General features: G+C 42.9%; 1 protein-coding gene across 1 annotated transcript in view; it reads left to right on the top strand.

The window, feature by feature from the left end:
- The window catches only part of LOC143806870 (uncharacterized), a 347,780-nt gene that overhangs the window by 309,494 nt on the left and 11,432 nt on the right, over positions 1 to 26,854 (top strand). Inside the window, exons 58-63 of the mRNA XM_077287851.1 lie at positions 6,076 to 6,204; positions 6,284 to 6,382; positions 17,077 to 17,202; positions 17,293 to 17,388; positions 20,287 to 20,406; positions 20,753 to 20,851. Coding sequence (XP_077143966.1) covers positions 6,076 to 6,204; positions 6,284 to 6,382; positions 17,077 to 17,202; positions 17,293 to 17,388; positions 20,287 to 20,406; positions 20,753 to 20,851 — 669 coding nt within the window. The remainder of the gene's footprint in view (positions 1 to 6,075; positions 6,205 to 6,283; positions 6,383 to 17,076; positions 17,203 to 17,292; positions 17,389 to 20,286; positions 20,407 to 20,752; positions 20,852 to 26,854) is intronic.

Below are 26,854 nucleotides of genomic sequence, written 5' to 3'. Positions count from 1 at the left end.
GCCAAGAAGGACGGATCTTTGAGACCTTGTATTGACTATCGGCTTCTGAATAAAATCACTGTTAAATTTCAGTATCCTTTGCCTCTGTTGTCGGACTTGTTTGCCCGGATTAAAGGTGCCAAGTGGTTCACCAAGATAGATCTTCGTGGTGCGTACAACCTTGTGCGCATTAAGCAAGTAGATGAATGGAAGACAGCATTTAATACGCCCGAAGGTCATTTTGAGTACTTGGTGATGCCTTTTGGGCTCTCTAATGCTCCCTCAGTGTTTCAGTCCTTTATGCATGATATTTTCCGGAAGTATCTGGATAAATTTATGATTGTTTATCTGGATGATATTCTGGTTTTCTCTGAAGATTGGGACTCACATGTGGAGCAGGTCAGGATGGTGTTTCAGGTTTTGCGTGAGAATGCTTTGTTTGTTAAGGGCTCAAAGTGTCTCTTTGGAGTACAGAAGGTTCCCTTTTTTTGGGGTTTATTTTTTCCCCTTCTGCTGTGGAGATGGACCCAGTCAAGGTCCGAGCTATTCATGATTGGACTCAACCCACGTCAGTTAAGAGTCTTCAGAAGTTCTTGGGTTTTGCTAACTTCTACCGTCGTTTTATCGCTAATTTTTCTAGCGTTGTTAAACCTTTGACGGATATGACCAAGAAAGGTTCTGATGTTGCTAACTGGGCTCCTGCAGCCGTGGAGGCGTTCCAAGAGTTGAAGCACCGGTTTACTTCGGCGCCTGTTTTGTGCCAGCCTGATGTCTCACTTCCCTTTCAGGTTGAAGTGGATGCTTCTGAGATTGGGGCAGGGGCCGTTTTGTCGCAGAGAGGCCCTGGTTGCTCGGTGATGAGACCATGTGCTTTCTTCTCTAGGAAGTTTTCGCCTGCTGAGCGGAATTATGATGTTGGCAATCGGGAGTTGCTGGCCATGAAGTGGGCATTTGAGGAGTGGCGTCATTGGCTCGAGGATGCTAAGCATCGTGTCGTGGTCTTGACTGATCACAAAAATTTGATGTATCTCGAGTCTGCTAAATGCCTGAATCCTAGACAGGCCCGCTGGTCATTGTTTTTCTCCCGTTTTGACTTTGTGGTCTCGTATTTACCAGGTTCAAAGAATGTGAAGGCTGATGCTCTTTCAAGGAGCTTTGTGCCTGACTCTCCTGGAGTCGCAGAACCAGTTGGTATTCTTAAAGAGGGAGTTATCTTGTCGGCCATTTCTCCTGATTTGCGACGTGTGTTGCAGAGATTTCAGGCTGGTAGACCTGACTCTTGTCCACCTGACAGACTGTTTGTTCCTGATAAGTGGACCAGCAGAGTCATTTCCGAGGTTCATTCCTCGGTGTTGGCAGGGCATCCGGGAATTTTTGGCACCAGAGATCTGGTGGCTAGGTCCTTTTGGTGGCCTTCCTTGTCACGGGATGTGCGGTCATTTGTGCAGTCCTGTGGGACTTGTGCTCGAGCTAAGCCTTGCTGTTCTCGTGCCAGCGGGTTGCTCTTGCCCTTGCCTGTCCCGAAGAGGCCTTGGACACACATTTCCATGGATTTCATTTCAGATCTCCCGGTGTCTCAGGGCATGTCTGTCATCTGGGTGGTATGTGATCGCTTTTCTAAAATGGTCCATTTGGTGCCTTTGCCTAAGCTGCCTTCCTCTTCCGATCTGGTTCCTGTGTTCTTTCAGAATGTGGTTCGTTTACACGGCATTCCTGAGAATATTGTGTCTGACAGAGGATCCCAGTTTGTTTCCAGGTTCTGGCGATCCTTTTGTGCTAGGATGGGCATTGATTTGTTGTTTTCGTCTGCCTTTCATCCTCAGACTAATGGACAAACGGAGCGAACTAATCAGACTCTGGAGGCTTATTTGAGGTGTTTTGTTTCGGCAGATCAGGATGATTGGGTGACCTTCTTGCCGTTGGCTGAGTTTGCCCTTAATAATCGGGCTAGTTCCGCTACTTTGGTTTCGCCATTTTTCTGCAACTCTGGTTTTCATCCTCGTTTCTCCTCGGGTCAGGTTGAATCTTCTGACTGTCCTGGGGTAGATTCTGTGGTGGATAGGTTGCAGCAGATCTGGAATCATGTGGTGGACAACTTAAAGTTGTCACAGGAGAAGGCTCAGCGTTTTGCCAACCGCCGCCGCGGTGTGGGTCCCCGACTTCGTGTTGGGGATTTGGTATGGCTGTCTTCTCGATTTGTTCCTATGAAGGTCTCCTCTCCTAAATTTAAGCCTCGCTTCATCGGTCCTTACAAGATATTGGAAATCCTTAATCCTGTGTCCTTTCGCTTGGATCTTCCGGTGTCGTTTGCCATTCACAACATGTTCCATAGGTCTTTGTTGCGGCGGTACGTTGTACCTGTGGTTCCTTCTATTGAGCCTCCTGCTCCGGTGTTGGTTGAGGGCGAGTTGGAGTACGTGGTGGAGAAGATCTTGGATTCTCGTCTCTCCAGACGGAGGCTTCAGTATCTGGTCAAGTGGAAGGGCTATGGTCAGGAGGATAATTCCTGGGTGGTTGCTTCTGATGTGCATGCGGCCGATTTAGTTCGTGCCTTTCACGCTGCTCATCCTGATCGCCCTGGTGGTCTTGGTGAGGGTTCGGTGACCCCTCCTTAAGGGGGGGGTACTGTTGTGAATTAGACTTTTTGGCTCCCTCTTGTGGTTACTAGTGATATGACTCTGGGATTGTCTTTCCTCAGTTTGGCACCCACCTGGGTCGTTAGTCCAGGGGTGTTGCTATATAAACTTCCTGGATCCTTAGTCCAGTGCCTGGCATCGTTGTAATCAGATCCTTTCTGTTTGCTCCTGTCTGCTGGTCCTGGTTCGTGCAAAATTAAGCTAAGTCGTGCTTCTTTGTTTTTTGGTTATTTGCTTTGCTCTTATTTTGTCCAGCTTGTACTATATGTGATTCCTGACTTTGCTGGAAGCTCTAGGGGGCTGGTGTTCTCCCCCCGGGCCGTTAGATGGTTCGGGGGTTCTTGAATATCCAGCGTGGATATTTTGATAGGGTTTTTGCTGACCATATAAGTCATCTTACTATATTCTGCTATTCGCTAGTGGGCCTCTCTTTGCTAAATACCTAGCTCATTCTTACGTTTGTCTTTTCCTCTTACCTCACCGTTATTATTTGTTGGGGGCTTGTATCCAACTTTTGGGGTCTTTTCTCTGGAGGCAAGAAAGGTCTTTCTTTTCCCTTCTAGGGTTAGTTAGTTCTCCGGCTGGCGCGAGACGTCTAGAACCAACGTAGGCACGTTCCCCGGCTGCTGCTATTTGTGGTGCTAGGATTAGATATATGGTCAGCTCAGTTACCACTGCCCTATGAGCTGGTTTTTTTGTGTTTGCAGACTTGGTAATTATTTCTGAGACCCTCTGCCATTGGGGTCATAACAGTTGTCCCTAAAAAAAAGATGGTGTTGTAAAAATGAGAAATTGCTGGTCAATTTTTAACCCTTATAACTCCCTAACAAAAAAAAATTTGTTTCCAAAATTGTGCTGATGTAAAGTAGACATGTGGGAAATGTTATTTATTAACTATTTTTCGTGACATATCTCTCTGATTTAAGGGCATAAAAATACAAAGTTTGAAAATTGCAAAATTTTAAAAATTTTCGCCATATTTCCATTTTTTTCATAAATAATCGCAAGTAATATCGAAGAAATGTTACCACTAACTTGAAGTACAGTATATCACGAAAAAACAATCTCAGAATCAGTGGGATCCAATAAAGCGTTCCAGAGTTATAACCTCTTAAAGTGACAGTGGTCAGAATTGTAAAAATTGGCTCGGTCATTAAGTACCAAATTGGCTCTGTCACTAGGGGGTTAAAGAAAGATAAGATCAATATTTTTAAGTGGAATTGTGGCGGAGACAAGATTTCATAGTTTGGTTACTGAGAACGATAAGTCTAGTGTCTACTTTCATAATTAACTATAAATACATGATTTTGATACTATCTAAAAATAATGCTGCCCCCACCCAAAAGAAGCAACATAGCTTAAAACATAAAAGTTCTATGCAGCTAAGATATAGCTTAGCTACTTGCTCTTTCTGAAATAGTTTAGCTACCAGAGGCAACCATTTCAATCTCCTGGCTGAACATGATGAATGGACTTACGTCTTTGTCAGCCACCCTAAGAGGCCATTCCGCTCACCTGATGGGGTTTTGTAAGACACTTCACTTATTCAGTATTAAGCAGGGTTCTCACTGCTGTAGTTCCACCGGATGGCAAATCCAACAAGGTAATGCGGGTAATTTGAGGAGAGCGGTTGATATGTGCTGCTGCTGTGTATCCAATCAAGCAATCAGAATTAGGCAAAAATATTGGTAGTGGAGTTTATCCTCTACGTGTTTTGAAGTATTCCAACTTCTTCAGGAAAATCTCTGTTGTTCTCCTGAAGAAGAAGTTTGAATTTTTCAAAACACTTAGAAAATAAACTACACTACCAATATTTTTGCCTGATTCTGACTCCTCAATCAGATACACACCAGCAGCACAGGTTACCCGCTATCTTCAAGCTGCCCATGCTAAGTACTGTATACTAACCCCTTTCTGACCTCGGATGGGATAGTACGTCCGAGGTCAGAAGCCTCGCTTTGATGCAGGGCTCCGGCGGTGAGCCCGCATCAAAGCCGGGACATGTCAGCTGTTTTGAACAGCTGATATGTGCCCGTAATAGGCGCAGGCAGAATCGCGATCTGCCCGTGCCTATTAACTAGTTAAATGCCGCTGTCAAACGTAGACAACGGCATTTAACTACCGCTTCCGGCCGGGCGGCCGGAAATGATCACATCGCCGACCCCCGTCACATGATCGGAGGTCGGCGATGCTTCAGCATTGTAACCATAGAGGTCCTTGAGACCTCTATGGTTACTGATCCACGGTATCTGTGAGTGCCAACCTGTGGTCGGCGCTCACAGCACACCTGCATTTCTGCTACATAGCAGCTAACATCAGATAGCTGCTATGTAGCAGAGCCGATCGAGTGGTGCCAGCTTCTAGCTTCCTATGGAGGCTATAGAAGCATGGCAAAAGTAAAAAAAAAAAGCTAAAAAAAGTGAAAAAATAAAAAAATATAAAAGTTTAAATCACCCCCCTTTCGCCCCAATCAAAATAAATCAATAAAAAAAAAATCAAATATACACATATTTGGTATAGCCGCGTTCAGACTCGCCTGATCTATCAAAAGAAAAAAAGCATTAACCTGATCGCTAAACAGCGTAGCAAGAAAAAAATTTGAAACGCCAGAATTACGTTTTTTTGGTCGCCGCGACATTGAATTAAAATGCAATAACGGGCGATCAAAAGAATCTATCTGCACCAAAATGGTATCATTAAAAAAGCCAGCTCGGCACGCAAAAAATAAGCCCTCATCCGACCCCAGATAATGAAAAATGGAGATGCTACGAGTATCGGAAAATGGCACAATTATTTTTTTTTTTTAGCAAAGTTTGGAATTTTTTTTCACCACTTAGATAAAAAATAACCTAGTCATGTTAGGTGTCTATGAACTCGTACTGACCTGGAAAATCATAATGGCAGGTCAGTTTTAGCATTTAGTGAACCTAGCAAAAAAGCCAAACAAAAAACAAGTGTGGGACTGCACTTTTTTTGCAATTTCACTGCACTTGGAATTTTTTTCCCATTTTCTAGTACACGACATGGTAAAACCAATTATGTCGTTCAAACGTACAACTTGTCCTGCAAAAAATAAGCCCTCACATGGCCAAATTGACGGAAAAGTAAAAAAGTTATGGCTCTGGGAAGAAGGGGAGTGAAAAACGAACACGGAAAAAACGGAAAATCCCAAGGTCATGAAGGGGTTAATCTATTTAATTACTTACTTATATAGCACCATTAATTCCACATCGCTTTAGAGACATCATCATCGTGGTCTCCATTGTTACTCACAATCTAAATTCCTTCTGAGTAGGTCTTTGTAGTGTGGGAGGAAATTCATGCAAAAGTAAGGAGAACATATGAACTCCTTGCAGATGTTGCTCTTGGTGGGAATGAACCTAGGTTCCCATCCCATACAAAAGTAAAATGAAATGAGGTGATAATTAAATAATTACAATCCACTCATTTTGGGTTTCAGGAAGGAGAATCTGTTCTTTCCTCGGATGACAACTGTACAATCTATAGATGTGTGAAGTCAGAAGGACAATTTGTTACAGTGCAAGAAAGAGTGACCTGCCAATATAACGGCCAACAGAATTGTGCAGTTGTGAGTTATAACACTAATTAATTCTGTGAAATTACATACTTTCATTGCCTGAATAATTAATTATGACTTTTATATTTAGGGTGAACAGTATGTGCCATCTGCTAACGGCGAGTGCTGTGGAGAGTGTGTCCAAACATCTTGTATTATTAAAATAAATGGAGAAACTCAACTTCTCAACGTATGTTAAAGTTTAATAGTAATAATACTAATAACTACGTTTATTTATACAGCTCAAGGAAATTCCTGTAAGTAAGTAACATGATAGACATTCAGCGTCTCCCACTCGCACACCACCTCCTCACCTCACCCCTTATCTGTCGGAGTCCGGAAAAGCTCAGTCCTAGGGCCCCTGCTCTTCTCCATTTACACCTTTGGCCTGGGACAGCTCATATCACCTCCCTATTAACCAAAATCCCACAATGTCTGTCCACTATTTCATCCTTCTTCTCCACTAGATTTCTAAAACTTAACATGGACAAAACAGAATTCATCATCTTTCCCCCATCTCACTTGACTCCCCCAAAAGACCTATTCATTAAAGTAAATGGCTGCTCACTCTCCCCAGTTCCACAAGCTGGCTGTCTCTGGGTAATCCTTTACTCTAATCTCTCCTTCAAACCACATATCCAGGCCCGTTCTACTTCCTAATGACTTCAACTCAAAAATATTTCCTGGATGCCTACATTACTCAACCAAGAATCTGCAAAAACTCTAGAGCATGCCCTCATCATCTCCCGCCTCTACTACTGCAACCTCCTGCTCTGAGGCCTCCCCTCTAACATTCTTGGACCCCTCCAATCTATTCTAAACTCTGCTGCCCGACTAATGTAACCTATCCCCCGCTATCCCCCAGCCTCTCCCCTCTGTCAGTCCCTTCACTAGCTCCCCATTACCCAGAGACTTCAGTTCAAAACCCAAACTATGGCATACAAAGACATCCACTGTTTTGAATTAGACTTTTTGGCTCCCTCTTGTGGTTACTAGTGATATGACTCTGGGTTTGTCTTTCCTCAGTTTGGCACCCACCTGGGTCGTTAGTCCAGGGGAGTTGCTATATAAGCTTCCTGGATCCTTAGTCCAGTGCCTGGCATCGTTGTAATCAGATCCTTTCTGTTTGCTCCTGTCAGCTGGTCCGGGTTCGTGCAAAATTAAGCTAAGTCCTGCTTCTTTGTTTTTTGGTTATTTGCTTGCTCTCATTTTTGTCCAGCTTGTACTAAATGTGATTCCTGACCTTGCTGGAAGCTCTAGGGGGCTGGTGTTCTCCCCCCGGGCCGTTAGACGGTTCGGGGGTTCTTGAATATCCAGCGTGGATATTTTGATAGGGTTTTTGCTGACCATATAAGTCATCTTACTATATTCTGCTATTAGCTAGTGGGCCTCTCTTTGCTAAATACCTAGCTCCTTCTTACATTTGTCTTTTCCTCTTACCTCACCGTTATTATTTGTTGGGGGCTTGTATCCAACTTTTGGGGTCTTTTCTCTGGAGGCAGGAAAGGTCTTTCTTTCCCCTTCTAGGGTTAGTTAGTTCTCTGGCTGGCGCGAGACGTCTAGAACCAACGTAGGCACGTTCCCCGGCTGCTGCTATTTGTGGTGCTAGGATTAGATATATGGTCAGCTCAGTTACCACTGCCCTATGAGCTGGTTTTTTTTGTTTGCAGACTTAGTAATTATTTCTGAGACCCTCTGCCATTGGGGTCATAACAGTATGCCAGGCCAACATTGAATGTTTAATGCATTGCTGAAGTGGGATTATAAGAAAGGAAATTCTGAGTTTTTTTTTTTTTTTCCTCTCTTCCTCCCCTTTACCTCTGAGTGGCTTGTGCTTGCTGCAGACATGAATGTCCAGACCTTGATAGTGTAGACCAGCTTGCTGCTCGTGTGCAGGGCATACAAGATTTTGTTACCAGTAGTCCAATGTCTGAACCTAAAATACCTATTCCTGAACTGTTTTCTGGAGACCGATTTAAGTTTAGGAATTTCAGGAATAATTGTAAATTGTTTCTATCTCTGAGACCCCGTTCATCTGGAGATTCAGCTCAGCAAGTTAAAATTGTTATCTCTTTTTTACGGGGCGACCCTCAGGATTGGGCTTTCTCGCTAGCGCCAGGAGATCCGGCATTGGCAAATATTGATGCGTTTTTTCTGGCGCTCGGATTGCTTTACGAGGAACCCAATCTTGAAGTTCAGGCAGAAAAAGCCTTGCTGGCTATTTCTCAGGGCCAGGATGAAGCTGAAGTGTATTGCCAAAAATTTCGGAAATGGTCCGTGCTTACTCAGTGGAATGAGTGTGCTCTGGCCGCAAATTTCAGAAATGGCCTTTCTGAAGCCATTAAGAATGTGATGGTGGGTTTCCCCATTCCTACAAGTCTGAATGATTCCATGGCGCTGGCTATTCAAATTGACCGGCGTTTGCGGGAGCGCAAAACCAATAATCCTCTGGTGGTGTTGTCTGAACAAACACCTGATTTAATGCAATGTGATAGAATTCAGACTAGAAATGAGCGGAAAAATCATAGACGTCAGAATGGGTTGTGTTTTTACTGTGGTGATTCTACACATGTTATATCAGTATGCTCTAAACGCCTAACAAGGGTTGTTAGTCCTGTCGCCATTGGTAATTTGCAACCTAAATTTATTTTGTCTGTGACTTTAATTTGCTCATTGTCTTCTTACCCTGTTATGGCGTTTGTGGATTCAGGTGCTGCCCTGAGTCTTATGGATCTGTCATTTGCCAAGCGCTGTGGTTTTGTTCTTGAACCATTGGTAAATCCTATTCCTCTTAGAGGTATTGATGCTACGCCATTGGCGGAAAATAAACCGCAGTTTTGGACGCAGGTAACCATGTGCATGACTCCTGAACATCGGGAGGTGATTCGTTTTCTTGTTCTGCATAAAATGCATGATTTGGTCGTTTTGGGTCTGCCATGGTTACAGACTCACAATCCAGTCTTGGATTGGAAGGTAATGTCTGTGTCAAGTTGGGGCTGTCAGGGAATTCATGCTGATTCCCCGCCGGTGTCTATTGCTTCCTCTACTCCTTCGGAAGTTCCTGAGTATTTGTCTGATTATCAGGATGTATTCAGCGAGTCCAGGTCCAGTGCTCTGCCTCCTCATAGGGACTGTGACTGCGCCATAAATTTGATTCCAGGTAGTAAATTTCCTAAGGGAAGACTATTTAATCTGTCTGTACCTGAGCATGCCGCAATGCGTTCGTATATCAAGGAGTCTCTGGAGAAGGGGCATATCCGTCCATCCTCTTCCCCTCTTGGTGCGGGATTCTTTTTTGTGGCCAAGAAGGATGGATCTTTGAGACCTTGTATTGACTATCGGCTTCTGAATAAAATCACTGTTAAATTTCAGTATCCTTTGCCTCTGTTGTCGGACTTGTTTGCCCGGATTAAAGGTGCCAAGTGGTTCACCAAGATAGATCTTCGTGGTGCGTACAACCTTGTGCGCATTAAGCAAGGAGATGAATGGAAGACAGCATTTAATACGCCCGAAGGTCATTTTGAGTACATGGTGATGCCTTTTGGGCTCTCTAATGCTCCTTTAGTGTTTCAGTCCTTTATGCATGATATTTTCCGGAAGTATCTGGATAAATTTATGATTGTTTATCTGGATGATATTCTGGTTTTCTCTGAGGATTGGAACTCACATGTGGAGCAGGTCAGGATGGTGTTTCAGGTTTTGCGTGAGAATGCTTTGTTTGTTAAGGGCTCAAAGTGCCTCTTTGGAGTACAGAAGGTTCCCTTTTTGGGGTTTATTTTTTCCCCTTCTGCTGTGGAGATGGACCCAGTCAAGGTCCGAGCTATTCATGATTGGACTCAACCCTCGTCAGTTAAGAGTCTTCAGAAGTTCTTGGGTTTTGCTAACTTCTACCGTCGTTTTATCGCTAATTTTTCTAGCGTTGTTAAACCTTTGACGGATATGACCAAGAAAGGTTCTGATGTTACTAACTGGGCTCCTGCAGCCGTGGAGGCGTTCCAAGAGTTGAAGCGCCGGTTTACTTCGGCGCCTGTTTTGTGCCAGCCTGATGTCTCACTTCCCTTTCAGGTTGAAGTGGATGCTTCTGAGATTGGGGCAGGGGCCGTTTTGTCGCAGAGAGGCCCTGGTTGCTCGGTAATGAGACCATGTGCTTTCTTCTCTAGGAAGTTTTCGCCTGCTGAGCGGAATTATGATGTTGGCAATCGGGAGTTGCTGGCCATGAAGTGGGCATTTGAAGAGTGGCGTCATTGGCTCGAGGGTGCTAAGCATCGTGTGGTGGTCTTGACTGATCACAAAAATTTGATGTATCTCGAGTCTGCTAAACGCCTGAATCCTAGACAGGCCCGCTGGTCATTGTTTTTCTCCCGTTTTGACTTTGTGGTCTCGTATTTACCAGGTTCAAAGAATGTGAAGGCTGATGCTCTTTCAAGGAGCTTTGTGCCTGACTCTCCTGGAGTCGCAGAACCAGTTGGTATTCTTAAAGAGGGAGTTATCTTGTCAGCCATTTCTCCTGATTTGCGACGTGTGTTGCAGAGATTTCAGGCTGGTAGACCTGACTCTTGTCCACCTGACAGACTGTTTGTTCCTGATAAGTGGACCAGCAGAGTCATTTCCGAGGTTCATTCCTCAGTGTTGGCAGGGCATCCGGGAATTTTTGGCACCAGAGATCTGGTGGCTAGGTCCTTTTGGTGGCCGTCCTTGTCACGGGATGTGCGGTCATTTGTGCAGTCCTGTGGGACTTGTGCTCGAGCTAAGCCTTGCTGTTCTCGTGCCAGCGGGTTGCTCTTGCCCTTGCCTGTCCCGAAGAGGCCTTGGACACACATTTCCATGGATTTCATTTCAGATCTCCCGGTGTCTCAGGGCATGTCTGTCAACTGGGTGGTATGTGATCGCTTTTCTAAAATGGTCCATTTGGTGCCTTTGCCTAAGCTGCCTTCCTCTTCCGATCTGGTTCCTGTGTTCTTTCAGAATGTGGTTCGTTTACACGGCATTCCTGACAATATTGTGTCTGACAGAGGATCCCAGTTTGTTTCCAGGTTCTGGCGATCCTTTTGTGCTAGGATGTGCATTGATTTGTCGTTTTCGTCTGCCTTTCATCCTCAGACTAATGGACAAACGGAGCGAACTAATCAGACTCTGGAGGCTTATTTGAGGTGTTTTGTTTCGGCAGATCAGGATGATTGGGTGACCTTCTTGCCGTTGGCTGAGTTTGCCCTTAATAATCGGGCTAGTTCCGCTACTTTGGTTTCGCCATTTTTCTGCAACTCTGGTTTCCACCCTCATTTTTCCTCGGGACATGTGGAGCCTTCTGACTGTCCTGGGGTAGATTCTGTGGTGCATAGGTTGCAGCAGATCTGGAATCATGTGGTGGACAACTTAAAGTTGTCACAGGAGAAGGCTCAGCGTTTTGCCAACCGCCGCCGCGGTGTGTGTCCCCGACTTCGTGTTGGGGATTTGGTATGGCTGTCTTCTCGATTTGTTCCGATGAAGGTCTCCTCTCCTAAATTTAAGACTCGCTTCATCGGTCCTTACAAGATATTGGAAATCCTTAATCCTGTGTCCTTTCGCTTGGATCTTCCGGTGTCGTTTGCCATTCACAACGTGTTCCATAGGTCTTTGTTGCGGTTGTACGTTGTACCTGTGGTTCCTTCTGTTGAGCCTCCTGCTCCGGTGTTGGTTGAGGGCGAGTTGGAGTACGTGGTGGAGAAGATCTTGGATTCTCGTCTCTCCAGACGGAGGCTTCAGTATCTGGTCAAGTGGAAGGGCTATGGTCAGGAGGATAATTCCTGGGTGGTTGCCTCTGATGTGCATGCGGCCGATTTAGTTCGTGCCTTTCACGCTGCTCATCCTGATCGCCCTGGTGGTCTTGGTGAGGGTTCGGTGACCCCTCCTTAAGGGGGGGTACTGTTGTGAATTAGACTTTTTGGCTCCCTCTTGTGGTTACTAGTGATATGACTCTGGGATTGTCTTTCCTCAGTTTGGCACCCACCTGGGTCGTTAGTCCAGGGGAGTTGCTATATAAGCTTCCTGGATCCTTAGTCCAGTGCCTGGCATCGTTGTAATCAGATCCTTTCTGTTTGCTCCTGTCTGCTGGTCCGGGTTCGTGCAAAATTAAGCTAAGTCCTGCTTCTTTGTTTTTTGGTTATTTGCTTGCTCTCATTTTTGTCCAGCTTGTACTAAATGTGATTCCTGACCTTGCTGGAAGCTCTAGGGGGCTGTTGTTCTCCCCCCGGGCCGTTAGACGGTTCGGGGGTTCTTGAATATCCAGCGTGGATATTTTGATAGGGTTTTTGCTGACCATATAAGTCATCTTACTATATTCTGCTATTAGCTAGTGGGCCTCTCTTTGCTAAATACCTAGCTCCTTCTTATGTTTGTCTTTTCCTCTTACCTCACCGTTATTATTTGTTGGGGGCTTGTATCCAACTTTTGGGGTCTTTTCTCTGGAGGCAAGAAAGGTCTTTCTTTCCCCTTCTAGGGTTAGTTAGTTCTCCGGCTGGCGCGAGACGTCTAGAACCAACGTAGGCACGTTCCCCGGCTGCTGCTATTTGTGGTGCTAGGATTAGATATATGGTCAGCTCAGTTACCACTGCCCTATGAGCTGTTTTTTTTTGTTTGCAGACTTAGTAATTATTTCTGAGACCCTCTGCCATTGGGGTCATAACAATCCACAACCTGTCTCCTCCATACATCTGTGACTTCATCTCCCAGTACCTAAACGCACGCAACCTCCAATCCTCACAAGACCTCTTATCTCCTCTTCCCACAATTGCATACAAGACTTTTTCCCGCGCATCCCCCCTACTCTGGAACGCTCATATCAGACTCTTGCCTACCATGGAAACCTTCAAAAGGAACCTGAAGACTTACCTCTTCCGACAAGCCTACATCCTGCAGTAACCACTAAACCATTACTTGACCAGCTGTACTCTCACCTACTGTATCCTCACCCATCCCTTGTAAATGGTAAGCCCTCGCGGGCAGGATCCTCTTTCCTTCTCTACCAGTCATGACTTGTATTGTTTAAGATTATTGTACTTATCTTTTATTATGTAAACAACTTTTCACATGTTAAGCACCATGGAATAAATAGCGCTATAATAATAACAAATAATAATAATAATAATAATAATAAGAATAATAATAAACAAAGGGAGAGAGGTCTTCCCCAATAAATGGGATGTGAGGAGTGACACATTATGTATATGGTGCAAATTTTGTACAGGAGACCAGAAATATAAAAAAGTTGAATGAACCTGTCACCCAGACAATACATGAATCAACATTGATTTTGCACTGCAATGACAAGGGTAGGAAGTGAGCACAGAGAGTGAAGACATTTTTTGAATGTTTTGGGTTATAGACTAGTGACATAGGCCTTCCTAGAGAAATAAGTTTTAAAGGGACACCTACAAGAAGCAACATTTATTGTTACATTTCTATCTGGATGTGCTCCAGCAACATCAGTATCTGCTGCCTTGCCGTCATGTCTGTCAGAGACCACAGACTGAAAAAGGACACTTCGGACAGACTTGACATAAGCCACTCCATCACAAAGATTCCAGAGGAACCCGAGGTTCACCTGTTAACCCCTGTACATGGATTTGGTCTTACAATGTGATCCACTGGATTGTTTCTACAGGGTAGCAGTCTGGAGGAGCGAACCAGAGGCAGTTAGAGTTGCCCAGCAGGGTCAAAGCCAAGTCATCACATTAGGGACAAAATTGTAACATTAGCAAGTAGTCAAAAGTCAAACTGAGGTCAAAGAACAAGAATAATCAGGGCAAACAAACAGGAGCACAACACAGAGGTATACAAGTATACTACGACAACTAAGCTATTGACTGGAAGTGAAAGGCAAAGCTTCAGGGGTCTAAATAGCTGATTGCCCCTCTTTGGGCTCTCAGGAAGAAATGACCAAAACTTAGACCAAAAGTAACTCCATCCCTTCCTTTTTAAACAGCACCACAAGTCCCAGGGAAAAAAATAGGTATGGTGCTGTCACACTTCAAAAGCAACAAAGGCACGATGCTGCCCAGCAGCCAAAGTGGAAAGAGGAGATATGAATAGGCACAGATGTTACACTTGCACTTCCATAATAACTCTGTGGAGGATGCTGGTGAAGCAGGAGCATTTATAGACGTATTGTAGTTAAGATGCTTGAGTATTGTATCTCTTGATATTTAGCATAAAGCCCCCTATACACATTAAACTAATGTTGCCTGCACCTGCTGATGATAACAAGTTTGGCCAACAGTCTAATGTCCAATCAGAAGAGAAACCAATTGAATATACAATCAAATTACGTCTTGCACTAATTGAAAAAAAACCTCCCAAAAATTTGTGCAACAAAACACAATATTCTTATAACATTTAAATATTTTATTGAAAAATAATAATAAAAAATATATATTTAATAATAATTAACAGCTGATAATACAAGCACGTATAATCACATAAGATACAGGTATAAGAAAAAACCAATAATTAGTAATATAATGTATTAGGCTAGGTAATGCAGAAAAATAGTAAATATAAATATATATATGTATAAAAAACGTGAAAAAACTCCCTAAAAAGGTTTATACACTGTAGTACATAATATTATAACTAATATTACATAAATCCTGTACAACAGTGCAAAAATTGTGCAAAAATTATGTTATTGCCACAATCCCACAAAGTGTAAACCAAAACACAAAAGTGCAATAGTGCTAAAAATGACATACATAACAAGTTTGTCCCAATGGGAGTCACTTATAACAGGCACCGCCAAAAGCTTAATAAAGTGACGTAGTGCAAAGAAGCAAATGTGCATACACCTAGCAAGCAAATATTATCAGAATTATACAGGGCTCCTCATACCTAATGTGCTTCCTGATCCCTACGCACGTTTCGGCGATAGCTTTCTTCCGCCCCTCACTTTTGTGTTTTGGTTTACACTTTGTGGGATTGTGGCAATAACATAATTTTTGCACAATTTTTGCACCGGATTTATGTAATATTAGTTATAATATTATGCACTACAGTGTATAAACCTTTTTAGGGAGTGTTTTCACGCTTTTTATACATATATATATTTATATTTATTATTTTTCTGCATTACCTAGCGTAATACATTATATTACTAATTATTGGGTTTTTCTTATGCCTGTATCTTACGTGATTTTACGTGCTTCTATTATCAGCTGTTAATTATTTTAAATATATATTTTTTATTATTATTTTTCAATAAAATATTTACATTTTATAAGAATATTGTCTTTTGTTGCACACATTTTTGGGAGGATTTTCAACAGTCTAATGTCCTGGACAACTAATGGTTGGGGAATTAATGATCTGTCATTTCTGATTTCAGACTGCTGATCCTTTTATTCTCCCAGAAATAAGCTGTCAGATATGTCTGACAGCGGCTCTCTCACAGAGAAGACAGGAGTGCTTGGGCAAACAAATGCCCCTGTGTGTGGGAGAGACTGCTGAGATAACTGCCAGCTGAATCTGGCTGACAGTGGTCGAATGTGTGTAGGGGGATTTAGCATTCTACCCACTGCACCATAGTATAGTGTGTCTTTTATTTCTCACGAAGAGCAAAAGACATTTTCAGCCTGATAATTTATTCAAAATTAAAACACAAGTAAGCATTAGTTAACTTTGGGGTGTAGCACTTAGCTTTTTTGCAGCACCACACCCTACTTAATCTTTCAACATACTGCTGTGGTTTTTGTTTGGATGAGAAAATTATTGCAGCTAAGTTGTTTGACAATCTTTTATAATTAATTCAATTACAGAAAATAAATAAGCATTAGTTAAGGAAGCACACCCATGAAGTTTTTATGTTTAACTAAATCTGTGTACATGTTATATGTGTGTGTAGTGTAGTATGTGTATTAATATACTCACTTGCTGCTGCACAGAGTAAATGCAAACTCACACCCTAAGGCCGATCAATTCTTTAACAAATCAAGTTTTTTGCAGAGCAGAACAGCAGAGAAGAATTGCATGCAGCCCATAAATTTCCTATCACTAAAGCTTCTTAAACATTTACGTCGGGCACTCCCCGTCACAATGTGTCGTTTTGGTAAAGAAACGCATCCTGCAAATTTTCCCGCAGGATGCGTTTTTTCCCCTAGACTTGTGTTGATGACGGATCGCGACGTATGGCCACATGTTGCGTCCATCGTGCACTGTTCAAGGGAACGTTTTTCTGTGCGCTGTATCCAGTTTTTCCGTCTGCGCATGCCCAGCAGGAAATCTCTCTCTCTGTCTCTTTCCTGCCCGGGACCGCAGACGGAAATGTGAAAAGACACACTTCCGTCGGTACGTCGCGCCGACGCTTTGTGACAGGCGACTACCGACGGAAATGTGAAAGTAGCCTTATATGTTCTTTCTGATATCTCATCCAAACAATCCTTACTTTATCCTTCCAGACTTTAATCATATCTGCAGCATGTGAATTTGTTCAATATTTTTGCAGCGTTTTTCATCCAATCTAATGACTGGGGAAAAACGAGGAAAAAATGTATAAAACTGCATGCAAAAATTAGCAAAAATGCAGAAAAATGTGCAGATTTGATGCAGCATTTTTCTTGCCACATTCTCCTACACAGTCCTACTATCCCCATGATATCACTAAGTATAGAAAGTCTGATCTATAAAGTCATAACATTAATTAACCCAATCAGTAAATGCTGTAAATAAGAAAAAGATCAAAACATTAGAATTTTGCTTCACTTTTTGTCATTGTAATAACACAAAAAAAATGCAATAAGAAGCAATCAAAACATAACATGTACCCCAAAATTGTATAAAGAAAAAAAATACCATCTTGCCATGAAAAAATGAGAAACAATAGGTCAGTCTTAACAGTCTATCCATTTTGATTTTCAGGAAGGAGAATCGGTACAATCTGATGACTATTGTACAATATATAGATGTGTAAAGTCAGATGGACAATTTGTTACAGTGCAAGAAACAGAAACCTGCCAATATGAAAGCCAACTGGACTGTAAGGCTGTAAGTAATGAACCATTCTATGCTGTGGAAATGCTAATTTTCACTGATTCACTATTAATGTTGAATTATTTTAATGACTTTTATATTTAGGGTGAAGAATACGTGTCACCTACCAACCAGTGCTGTGGAGACTGTCTCCAAACATATTGTGTTATTACACTAAATGGAGAAAATAAACTTCTAAACGTAGGTTGTCATTTCTGTTATTTTTGTAGTTGAAATGTAACAATGAACATGGAAGGTCAAAAAACAACTGTACTAATTTCCTTACAGTTTAATCTCTTCTGTTTCTGACCAGACTTCATCTAGATTTTACATTTTTTTTTTAACTTCATTCTCATTATCTGTGCTATGCTATCAGTCTTTAATGTTATTTTAGCAGCTAGAGTCATTACTGTGTGCACTTTCTGGATGGATACTAATTAACATTCCTCAAAAATATCTTAAATTAGCTAAGAGATAATTAATATAGAGCCAGGGAAGAGGGAATGTCATCTTCTTCATAATAACTATTCTACCGGAGATGTGTAATCATCAGTAACTGTGATAGAAGTTTTTGTCCCCACTGTGAAGAATCCATGTACTGTATGTCATTTCAATTTTCATGAAATTCTATGGTCTGTATGAGTGACAATATCCATAAATTCAAGTCAAAAAGTGTGTCATCTAGGCCTGATTCACAATGATGCCACAGCTTGTACAATTCCCAGTATTTCGATCTGAAATTTTTAGAAGTAGCAATAAAAAAACATGGTATGGTAGTCAGGTGCATGGAATGACTTACTTGAGCAGATTTTAAGTAAAATGTCAGCAATATATAAGATCAGAAGGAGGGCTTAACCCATTTCTGACATCTAGTGTACATAGAGCTGAGCCCGCACCACACCCAGCAGGTGCTGACTGTGTTACACACATGAAATCTGCCAGTAAAAGCTGCTGCCTGTGAAGTGAATATCACTGTCAATCTCCGACAGTGACCTTTAAGGTGCTCGCCCCCAACACAACCAAGGACTGCTAATGTTTTATCATGGTAATCAAGGGTCTGATAAAGGCCCTATAACTGCCATGTTGGTGCTCCTGTGAACCCAATAGAAGACTGTCATTTTTAAGAAAAAGAGGATGATCAGCTCACCGGGGGATAAAGATACAGACTGCATGGAACACAAAAACTTGTAGTATTGCAAGTTCCAAACACAGGCAACCGAAGAAATCCAGCAAGTGAACCCTTAAGAAATGATATTTATTCAAACCTATATAAAAGCCCAAAAAATTCAAATCCAAAACTCATGAAAGCCACAGACATGTTTCAGACACAATCCTTAGCATTGAGTCGAGAAAGGACTGTGTCTGAAACACGACTAACCCAAAACCACATAAAAGTAAAAAAAAAAATCCAAATCTAACACCCATAAAATGCGAATTTCATGGGTGATAGATTTGGATTTTTTTGGCTTTTACATATTTTTGAATAAACTTTTTTTTTTAATGATTCAATTGCTGGATGTTTCTACTGTAATTTAAGGTATGCACTGCAATGCAACTGTGTGTTTAGCTACAGATATGTTGCACAATACTAATTGATCATGTTTTGCCAGATTCAAATCCCTAAAGTGGATTCTAAAAAATAAAAAAAGTTTTAAAATAATAAAAGTGAACCTAGAAATTCTAATTATCCACGTTTTACTCAATTAAAAATAAACCAAAAAAATTTAAATGAAACATTTATTAACATCACGTTTGTAAAAATGTAATCTTTCAAAATCTATACAAATTTCACTCATACAGCACGTGTTCAAAAGCAAAAAGAAGCTTTAAACCCCAGGTTGGTGTTTTCCAGTAGTCACATCTCTGAAAATAATCTATTAAAAAATGATCAAAATATCATCTGTACCCAAAAATGGTATAAAAAATCATAAACTCTTAGCACCAAAAATTATGATAAAATAGATATACAAACCAAATTATTTTCTACAAATATGTGAATTTTTTTCACCACTAAAGAAAAAAATCTATCCAAGTTTGGTATTGCCATAATCATATTGACTTGGAGAATCATTTTCCCAGTTGATTTTTACCCACACAATGAACACTGTAAATACAAGTAACAAAAATAATGATGGAATGTGTTTTATTTTCTGCCATTTCACCGCACTTGAACTTTTTTTTCCCAATTTTACAGCACATTGTATGTTAAAATGAATAGCGTCATCCAAAACTACAAGCCTAGATATGACTACAAAAAACAAGTGATCAAGTTAATAGAAAAATATGAAAGTTACCAGTGTTGGAAGAAAGGGATTTAAAAACCAAAACGTAAAAACAAATTACTGGCAAACGCAGTAAGGTACTAGACGTGGTGCTGAAAAAGATTCTCTTTAAAGGGAATCTGTCAGGAGATTTTTGCTATTTAATCTGATGACAGCATGAGAAACTGACTTCTAGGAGGTGTCATGTATTCGGCTGTGTGCTGCTGCTTCAAAACAATGAGTGTTTTATCCACAGTAGATTATCAGTGCAGGTCTATAGCTCCCACCTGAATCTTAGTCCAACTCCACCCCCCACACTGATTAGCAGCTTACTGTCAATATACAATGTACACAGAAAGCTGCTAATCAGTGGTGTGGGTGGGGGCAGCATTCTGTACTCTGTTACAAATACCATCTAAAAACTCTGATTGTCTCACAACTGCTGCATCCAATAAAGTAAGTGATACAGCACTGGAATCAGGGACTCTTTGCCTATATCATGCTCCTCTCAGATAAAGTCCAAGAACCTGCTGACAGATTAAGTTGATTTAGGCAGGGTCAGACATACCATTGGTGTAATCTGTATAGCCGCACTTGGGCCCAAGAGGTAAGGGGGCCACTACTACTTCCAAAGCCGGTGGAATTGTGCATTATGAAAAGTTACTGGACTGTGCAGGGCCCATATATTGTTCTTGCACAGGGGTCCTCTTCTGTCTGTCACTGACTTTATAGTTTGGTTTTCAATGTAATAATTATCGATTACTGAAACAGTTTTATTGTTAAGTAGATTACTAAACTGATCACGATTTAACTATGTTCTTTTTTCTTGTACTTAAAGGAAGGAGAAACAATCCAGAGTGAAGACAAGTGCACAACATATAGCTGTATAAAAATAGATGGTCAACTTAGCACACAAGTAGCAACAGAGAACTGCACAAAGGTTGATTCGTGTGGACCGGTAAGTTATACGAAAATATCTGTACTATGTTATTTTTTTTACAAATATGATGCTTTCATTTCAAGGGGTTGTCCAATACTAGGATATTGATGATATTAGGTCCCATCAAACAACATTGGATCTTTAACTACCTATATAACTGATTTAATTTTAAAGCAGTAGAAGAGTTTTGTTTTGTTGGATTCTGGATACATCGTAGCATGTTCTGTCATATACCATGTACACAGAGCTTCACCTACAAGAAACAATTTCAGTAAAGAACCATAGAGGACTATATGCTTGTGAACTAGGTATGAGCAGAAGCATATAACGAAAACTATTTAAAAATGCCATTTTCTGTATCTAGGGAGAAGAATATCAAGGTCCTGAGAATGAATGCTGTGGAAAATGTGTCCAAAATTCATGTGTGGCTTATACATCAACAGGGGAAATGATAATATTACCGGTATGTTTTAGTCCTAAATGGTTACAATCTAAGAATATTTATGTTTTGTATTAGAAATGTATAGAGCATGAAAAGTAAAGAGGTAAAGCAATGGTCCTCTAACAATACATACATTGCAACAGCTAACTATGACGATAAAGCAAGTCAATTTGCGTTGATTGGATACCATTTTCATGTTGCAACTTTTCTGACAAATTTGTATGTACAATCCATTGTTCAGGTCTTTGTGCAAAACCTTTTGCATTATTTAGTCCGATTACTGGCGTACCCAATGATAGCAAAATCGGGGCTTTGAAACCTGAAGAATGGGGCTCTGCAGCCCACATTTTGAATGACGTGGAGGTTCACATGCTTGACCTCCATACTTGGCTTTTTCTGGAAGTCCCATTGACAATGAATGGAGCAAAGGCTGAACAAAGACATCCAAGCCATTCACAATGGGGCTGTAGAACCCCAATCTCTCAAAGTGAAATTAAAGTGCAATTTAACATTAAGGGATTCGTAAAAGACCGCAGTTAACCTAGTCAAAACTCTAACTTTATCCACAATGGCCTCTCTAACAAGTATTTAAACCCAATAAGTGTAAATAGTCTGGGCCACTAAATTATGTCTGCAAACCTTCATTTTGTAACCTATTGTAAACCTATAACAGGTATCGGAAGAAAGCAGTTACTTTTCTTTTCAAGCACAATGCCCAACTGATTTTATATGAAGATGTCTATGTTCTTAATGCAGCTTCTCAAGTCTACAACTTAAATGTAATTGTTCCATATAGGAAGGAGAAGAATAATTTACACTTGGTTGATAAACTGGTGGTAACCTGTTAGATCTCTTGCCTAAAGTCACCTGCATTGCTCTAATTTTGGGCCTGCCAAATATGCAAAACCCAAACCAAACATCAAGACATTTTAAAAGTCTATATAAAATATATAGCAATGGTTTATGGTGCATGGGTTTTTTGTTTCTAAGGTATTCTGGAAGGTTGAACTTTATGGACTTATGTCTTTTTAAAAAAAAATGCAACTATGTAATTATGTCTTAATAATAATCTTTACTTTTATATAGCGCTAACATATTCCGCAGCACTTTACAGTTTGCACACATTATTGTCGCTGTCCCCGTTGGGGCTCACAATCTAAATTCCCTATCAGTATGTCTTTGGAATGTGGGAGGAAACCGGAGAACCCGGAGGAAACCCACGCAAACACGGAGAGAACATACAAACTCTTTGCAGATGTTGTCCTGGGTGGGATTAGAACCCAGGACTCCAGCGCTGCAAGGCTGAAAATCAAGTAGTGTTAGAACAGTTGAGTTTTAAACCAGGTACCATATGGTTGGATAATATTCAGCTACAGGCAATATGCTGGGATATTGAATTACCATGATATGGTAATAATGGGTATTCCCAATATTACAGCATTTTATCAGTATTCTCTGGAATCTGGATTCACAGAAAAAGTCATTTTTAACACCAATTCAATCTGCATTGAAAATGTACAACAAGGAGGAAGTTAGGATATGTGCGCATAAAGACTTTTTCAGGTGGACCCGCTCTGAAACCCACCTGAAGAAGTGCCCAGAAAATGCTTAAATTCATGTGCATCTCTATGTAGTGTAAGAGTCATGTCGGTCTGGTAGTCGGGGGCAGGTATATCTCGCCCAGGTACTTGTCCTATGTGAATTAGGCCGCTCAGTATTTTCAGGATACTCAGGGGTTAATAAGTGTAGGAATAAAGGATGACCAGCTGGGGGTTTTCAGCGTCAGCCTGGGGCACACAGAATGCCTGTCTGTATGAGACAAACGTGAGTGAGAGCTGTGCTCATGATCTGTGTAATGTTAGCTGGGAGGGAGAAGCCCCCCCAGTTGTTAGATAGCAACGTATTTGTTTAGTTAGCGCCGGACAGGCTAGGATTTATTTTTATGTTTTGTTTTCTGTATTTGCTTTCACTTTAATAAACCTGACCTGAGGTCAGTCAACTTGGAAACCTGCTGTCGCCTCAGAGTTCAATGCGCAAACCACGTGACCTTTGACCCCAGCAAAGGCGATCCCGGAGTGTTTTGTTACATTGTGGTGGAGAACGCGGGCATCGTGTGGCACAGACGACAGTATGGAAGATGTGGTGAAAGCCCTAGTACAGTCCACTGCCGTACAGCAGCAGGCCACTGCCGCACAGCATGAAGCCAATCGCTTGATGGCCGCACAGCTGAAGGAGTTAGTGGACATGACGGCTGCAGACCGCCACCTTCTCCAACAGGTGGCGCAGCGCCTGGTGAGCATGCCTGAGGTGGACCCGGAAGCAGAGTCCAGAAGGATCCATGTGAGTCGATACTGGCAAAAGCTGACTGCAGAAGATGACGTCGAGGCATACCTGACAACGTTTGAGCGGACAGCGTTGAGGGAGAAGTGGCCGAAGGCACGATGGGCCGATTTGATTGCTCCGTTTCTCTCCGGCGAGGCCCAAAAAGCTTACCATGACTTAGACCCGGAAGTCGCTCAGGACTTTGAGAAGCTTAAAGTTGAGATCCTGGCCCGGCTAGGTGTGACAACGGCTGTCCGTGCACAGAGGGTACATCAGTGGACATACCAGCCAGATAAACCGCCGCGGTCTCAGATGTTCGACCTGATTTACTTGACAAAGAAATGGCTGCAACCCAAGGTACTGACAACCCCAGAAATAATCCAGCGGGTTGTCCTGGACAAGTATCTGATAGTGCTACCTCCAGCGCTGAAAAGGTGGGTAAGCCAAGGAAATCCCACGACAGCGGATCAACTTGTGGAGTTGGTCGAGCGTTATTCCGTGGCAGAAGGACTTCCCGACGAAACTGCTAGCACCCGGTCTGTGCCTTCTCTTCGTGGAACCGGTAAGACTGTTCCAGCAACTACGGGCGAAGGAAAATCGCCAAAAACTGTGGGGGAGGAACCCGGGACTGCTCGCACTCCGAGACCGAGAGTATGGGACGGTTGTCTCAGTAGGGGGCCTGTTAGGTGTTTTCGTTGCCATGAGAAGGGCCATGTTTCTGCGAACTGTCCTGTTACCACCGAACCCATGCAGTGCGAAGTTACAGACTCTAAAAAATGCATGTCTTTGATGACCCGGCTAGTGAGTGTGAATGCGGGTCAAAATGATACAGCGAAACACCTGTGTGAATTATCGGTTGGTGGGAAAAATGTTGTGGCATTACTAGACTCTGGAAGTGTGGTGACTCTGGTGAAAGCTAGTCTGGTGGCACTTCCATCTGGTTCATCTGACAAATTTTCTGTAACGTGTGTGCATGGTGACACCTGATCGTACCTAACAGTGGTCATTCCGATTTCCACTCCCTATGGGTCTGTGCAACACAAAGTGGGACTCGTTCCCGCATTGTTACATGATATAATCCTGGGCAGGGATTTCCCCCATTTCTGGCAGTTATGGGAGAATCAGTTGCTCCTTCAGCGTAGCTGTGAACCTTCCCCCATGCCATCTGGAGGTCCCGAGTTCCTAGACGAGACCCCACAGGAAGATGTTGCTGGGGAGGTTATTGATCCTAACCCTCAGTACCCCTTTGCCGTTATGGCGGGGGAAACAGAGGAAACTGAGGAAACTCAGCGAGGGGCGGAGGCAGACAGCCATCCAGCACCTTGCCTGCCCGATTTGGGAGTCCAGTTGGATGACTTCCACAGCGAACAAATGAAAGATCCTACCCTGACTCAGGCTAGGAAAAATGTAAAAATGATTGATAGCGTACCCGTAGAACCTGACACTAGGCTAGCGTACCCGTACATGGTTCTTGAAAATGATTTACTCTACCAGGTAGAAAAAAAAGGGGAAGACACTGTGCAGCAGTTAGTGGTACCCAAACCTTATCAGCGGAAGGTACTGGACCTGGCCCACGGACATATAATGGGGGGACATCTGGGGGTACAAAAAACCACAGAAAGGATATCACATTGTTTTGTGTGGCCTGGAATACACAATGATGTGCGTAACTATTGTGAGTCCTGTCCAGAGTGCCAAATCTCGGCACCTAAACCTCGGTTCTGTAGCCCTTTGGTACCCCTCCCTATCATTGGGGTCCCTTTTGAGAGAATTGGGATGGATTTGGTTGGGCCCCTTCCCCGGTCCGCATGTGGGCACCAACATATCCTCGTCATCATGGACTATGCCACTCGCTACCCGGAAGCCATCCCTTTGCGTAACACTGCTACCAAAACGATCGCCAAAGAATTGGTGCAAGTGTTTAGTCGGGTAGGAATTCCAAAACAGATACTCACCGACCAGGGGACTCCCTTTATGTCGAGGGTAATGAAGGAGCTCTGCAGACTCTTACAAATAGATCCGTTGCGTACATCTGTCTATCACCGTCAAACAGATGGGTTGGTTGAGCGGTTCAATAAAACCTTAAAACAGATGCTCCGGAAGGTGATAGACAAAGATGGGAAGAACTGGGATTACTTGTTACCCTATTTGCTGTTTGCCATTAGGGAAGTTCCCCAGTCTTCCACAGGATTCTCGCCTTTCGAGCTATTATACGCCCGTCGTCCCCGTGGACTGTTGGACGTCGCAAAAGAAACCTGGGAAGGTTAAGTCACTCCCTTTAAAACGGTGATAGACCATGTAACGCAAATGCAGGACCGTATTGCTGCTGTCATGCCCATTGTTAGGGAACATATGTTACAGGCCCAGGGAGCCCAGAGGCTAAGTTATGATAGAGGCGCCAAGGTCCGTACGTTTGCACCCGGGGATAGGGTGTTGATCCTAATCCCTACGGTGGATAGTAAATTTCTGGCGAAATGGCAGGGCCCCTTTGAGGTCGTGGAACGAGTTGGTGAAGTGAACTATAAAGTGCACCAGCCTGGTAAGAGAAAACCAGAACAGATTTTTCATGTGAATCTGATAAAACCCCGGAAAGTCCGCGCTGCCCTAACAGGGAATCTGCCCCGTCTGGTTTGCTCACCGACCGTACCAGAGGTGCAGATTGCCGAGACTCTCTCTGAACGACAAAAATCTGAGGTTAAGCAGTTTTTGTTACAGAACCAACAGTTTTTCTTGGAAAAACCTGGCCAGACTAGGCTAGTGAAACATGAGATTGTCACAGAGCCTGGTGTCACAGTTCATGTGAAGCCATACCGGATTCCGGAAGCACGCCGTGAAGCCGTCTCCCGGGAGGTGAAGGCAATGTTGGACTTAGGAGTCATTGAAGAGTCGCACAGCGCCTGGTCCAGTCCAATCATGTTGATACCTAAGCCGGATGGCTCTATACGGTTTTGCAATGACTTTAGGAAACTGAATGCGGTTTCTAAATTTGATGCGTACCCTATGCCCCGGGTCGATGAGTTGATCGACCGGCTTGGTAAAGCCTGATACATTACGACCCTGGATCTAACAAAGGGGTACTGGCAGATCCCTCTGGCCGAGGTGGCCAGAGAGAAGACGGCATTTGCTACACCGGAAGGGCTGTTCCAGTATATCTACATGCCATTTGGACTTCACGGAGCCCCAGCAACGTTCCAGAGATTGATGGATCAAGTCTTGAGGCCCCACAGGCAGTACGCTTCTGCCTACCTAGACGACATCATAATTTACAGCATGGACTGGGAAGCTCACCTCCGGAAGGTACAGGCGGTGATTGATGACCTGAGAGACGCAGGCTTAACGACGAATCCCAAGAAATGTTACATCGGCCTTGAAGAAGCCCGATACTTGGGCTACGTGATTGGCAGAGGAGTGGTTAAACCCCAGATCGACAAAATACAGGCAATTCAGGGCTGGCCGCAACCAGTGAACAAGAAACAAGTTCAAGCTTTCCTGGGCATTGCCGGCTATTATTGCCAGTTCATACCCAACTTTGCGGCCATGGCTACCCCCTTGACGGATCTTACCAAAGGGAGGGATTCCGTCATGGTAAAATGGACCTCAGCGGCTGAAGAGGCCTTCCACAGTCTGAAATGGGCTTTGTGCTCTCAGCCCGTACTAGTGACTCCTTATTTCAGCAGCGAGTTTGTGGTGCAAACTGATGCT

This window comes from Ranitomeya variabilis, chromosome 2 (assembly GCF_051348905.1).
Source record: "Ranitomeya variabilis isolate aRanVar5 chromosome 2, aRanVar5.hap1, whole genome shotgun sequence".
NCBI classification, from domain to species: domain Eukaryota; kingdom Metazoa; phylum Chordata; class Amphibia; order Anura; family Dendrobatidae; genus Ranitomeya; species Ranitomeya variabilis.
The sequence above is the reverse complement of the archived record's forward strand: the minus strand, read 5'-3'. Positions and strand labels throughout refer to the sequence as shown.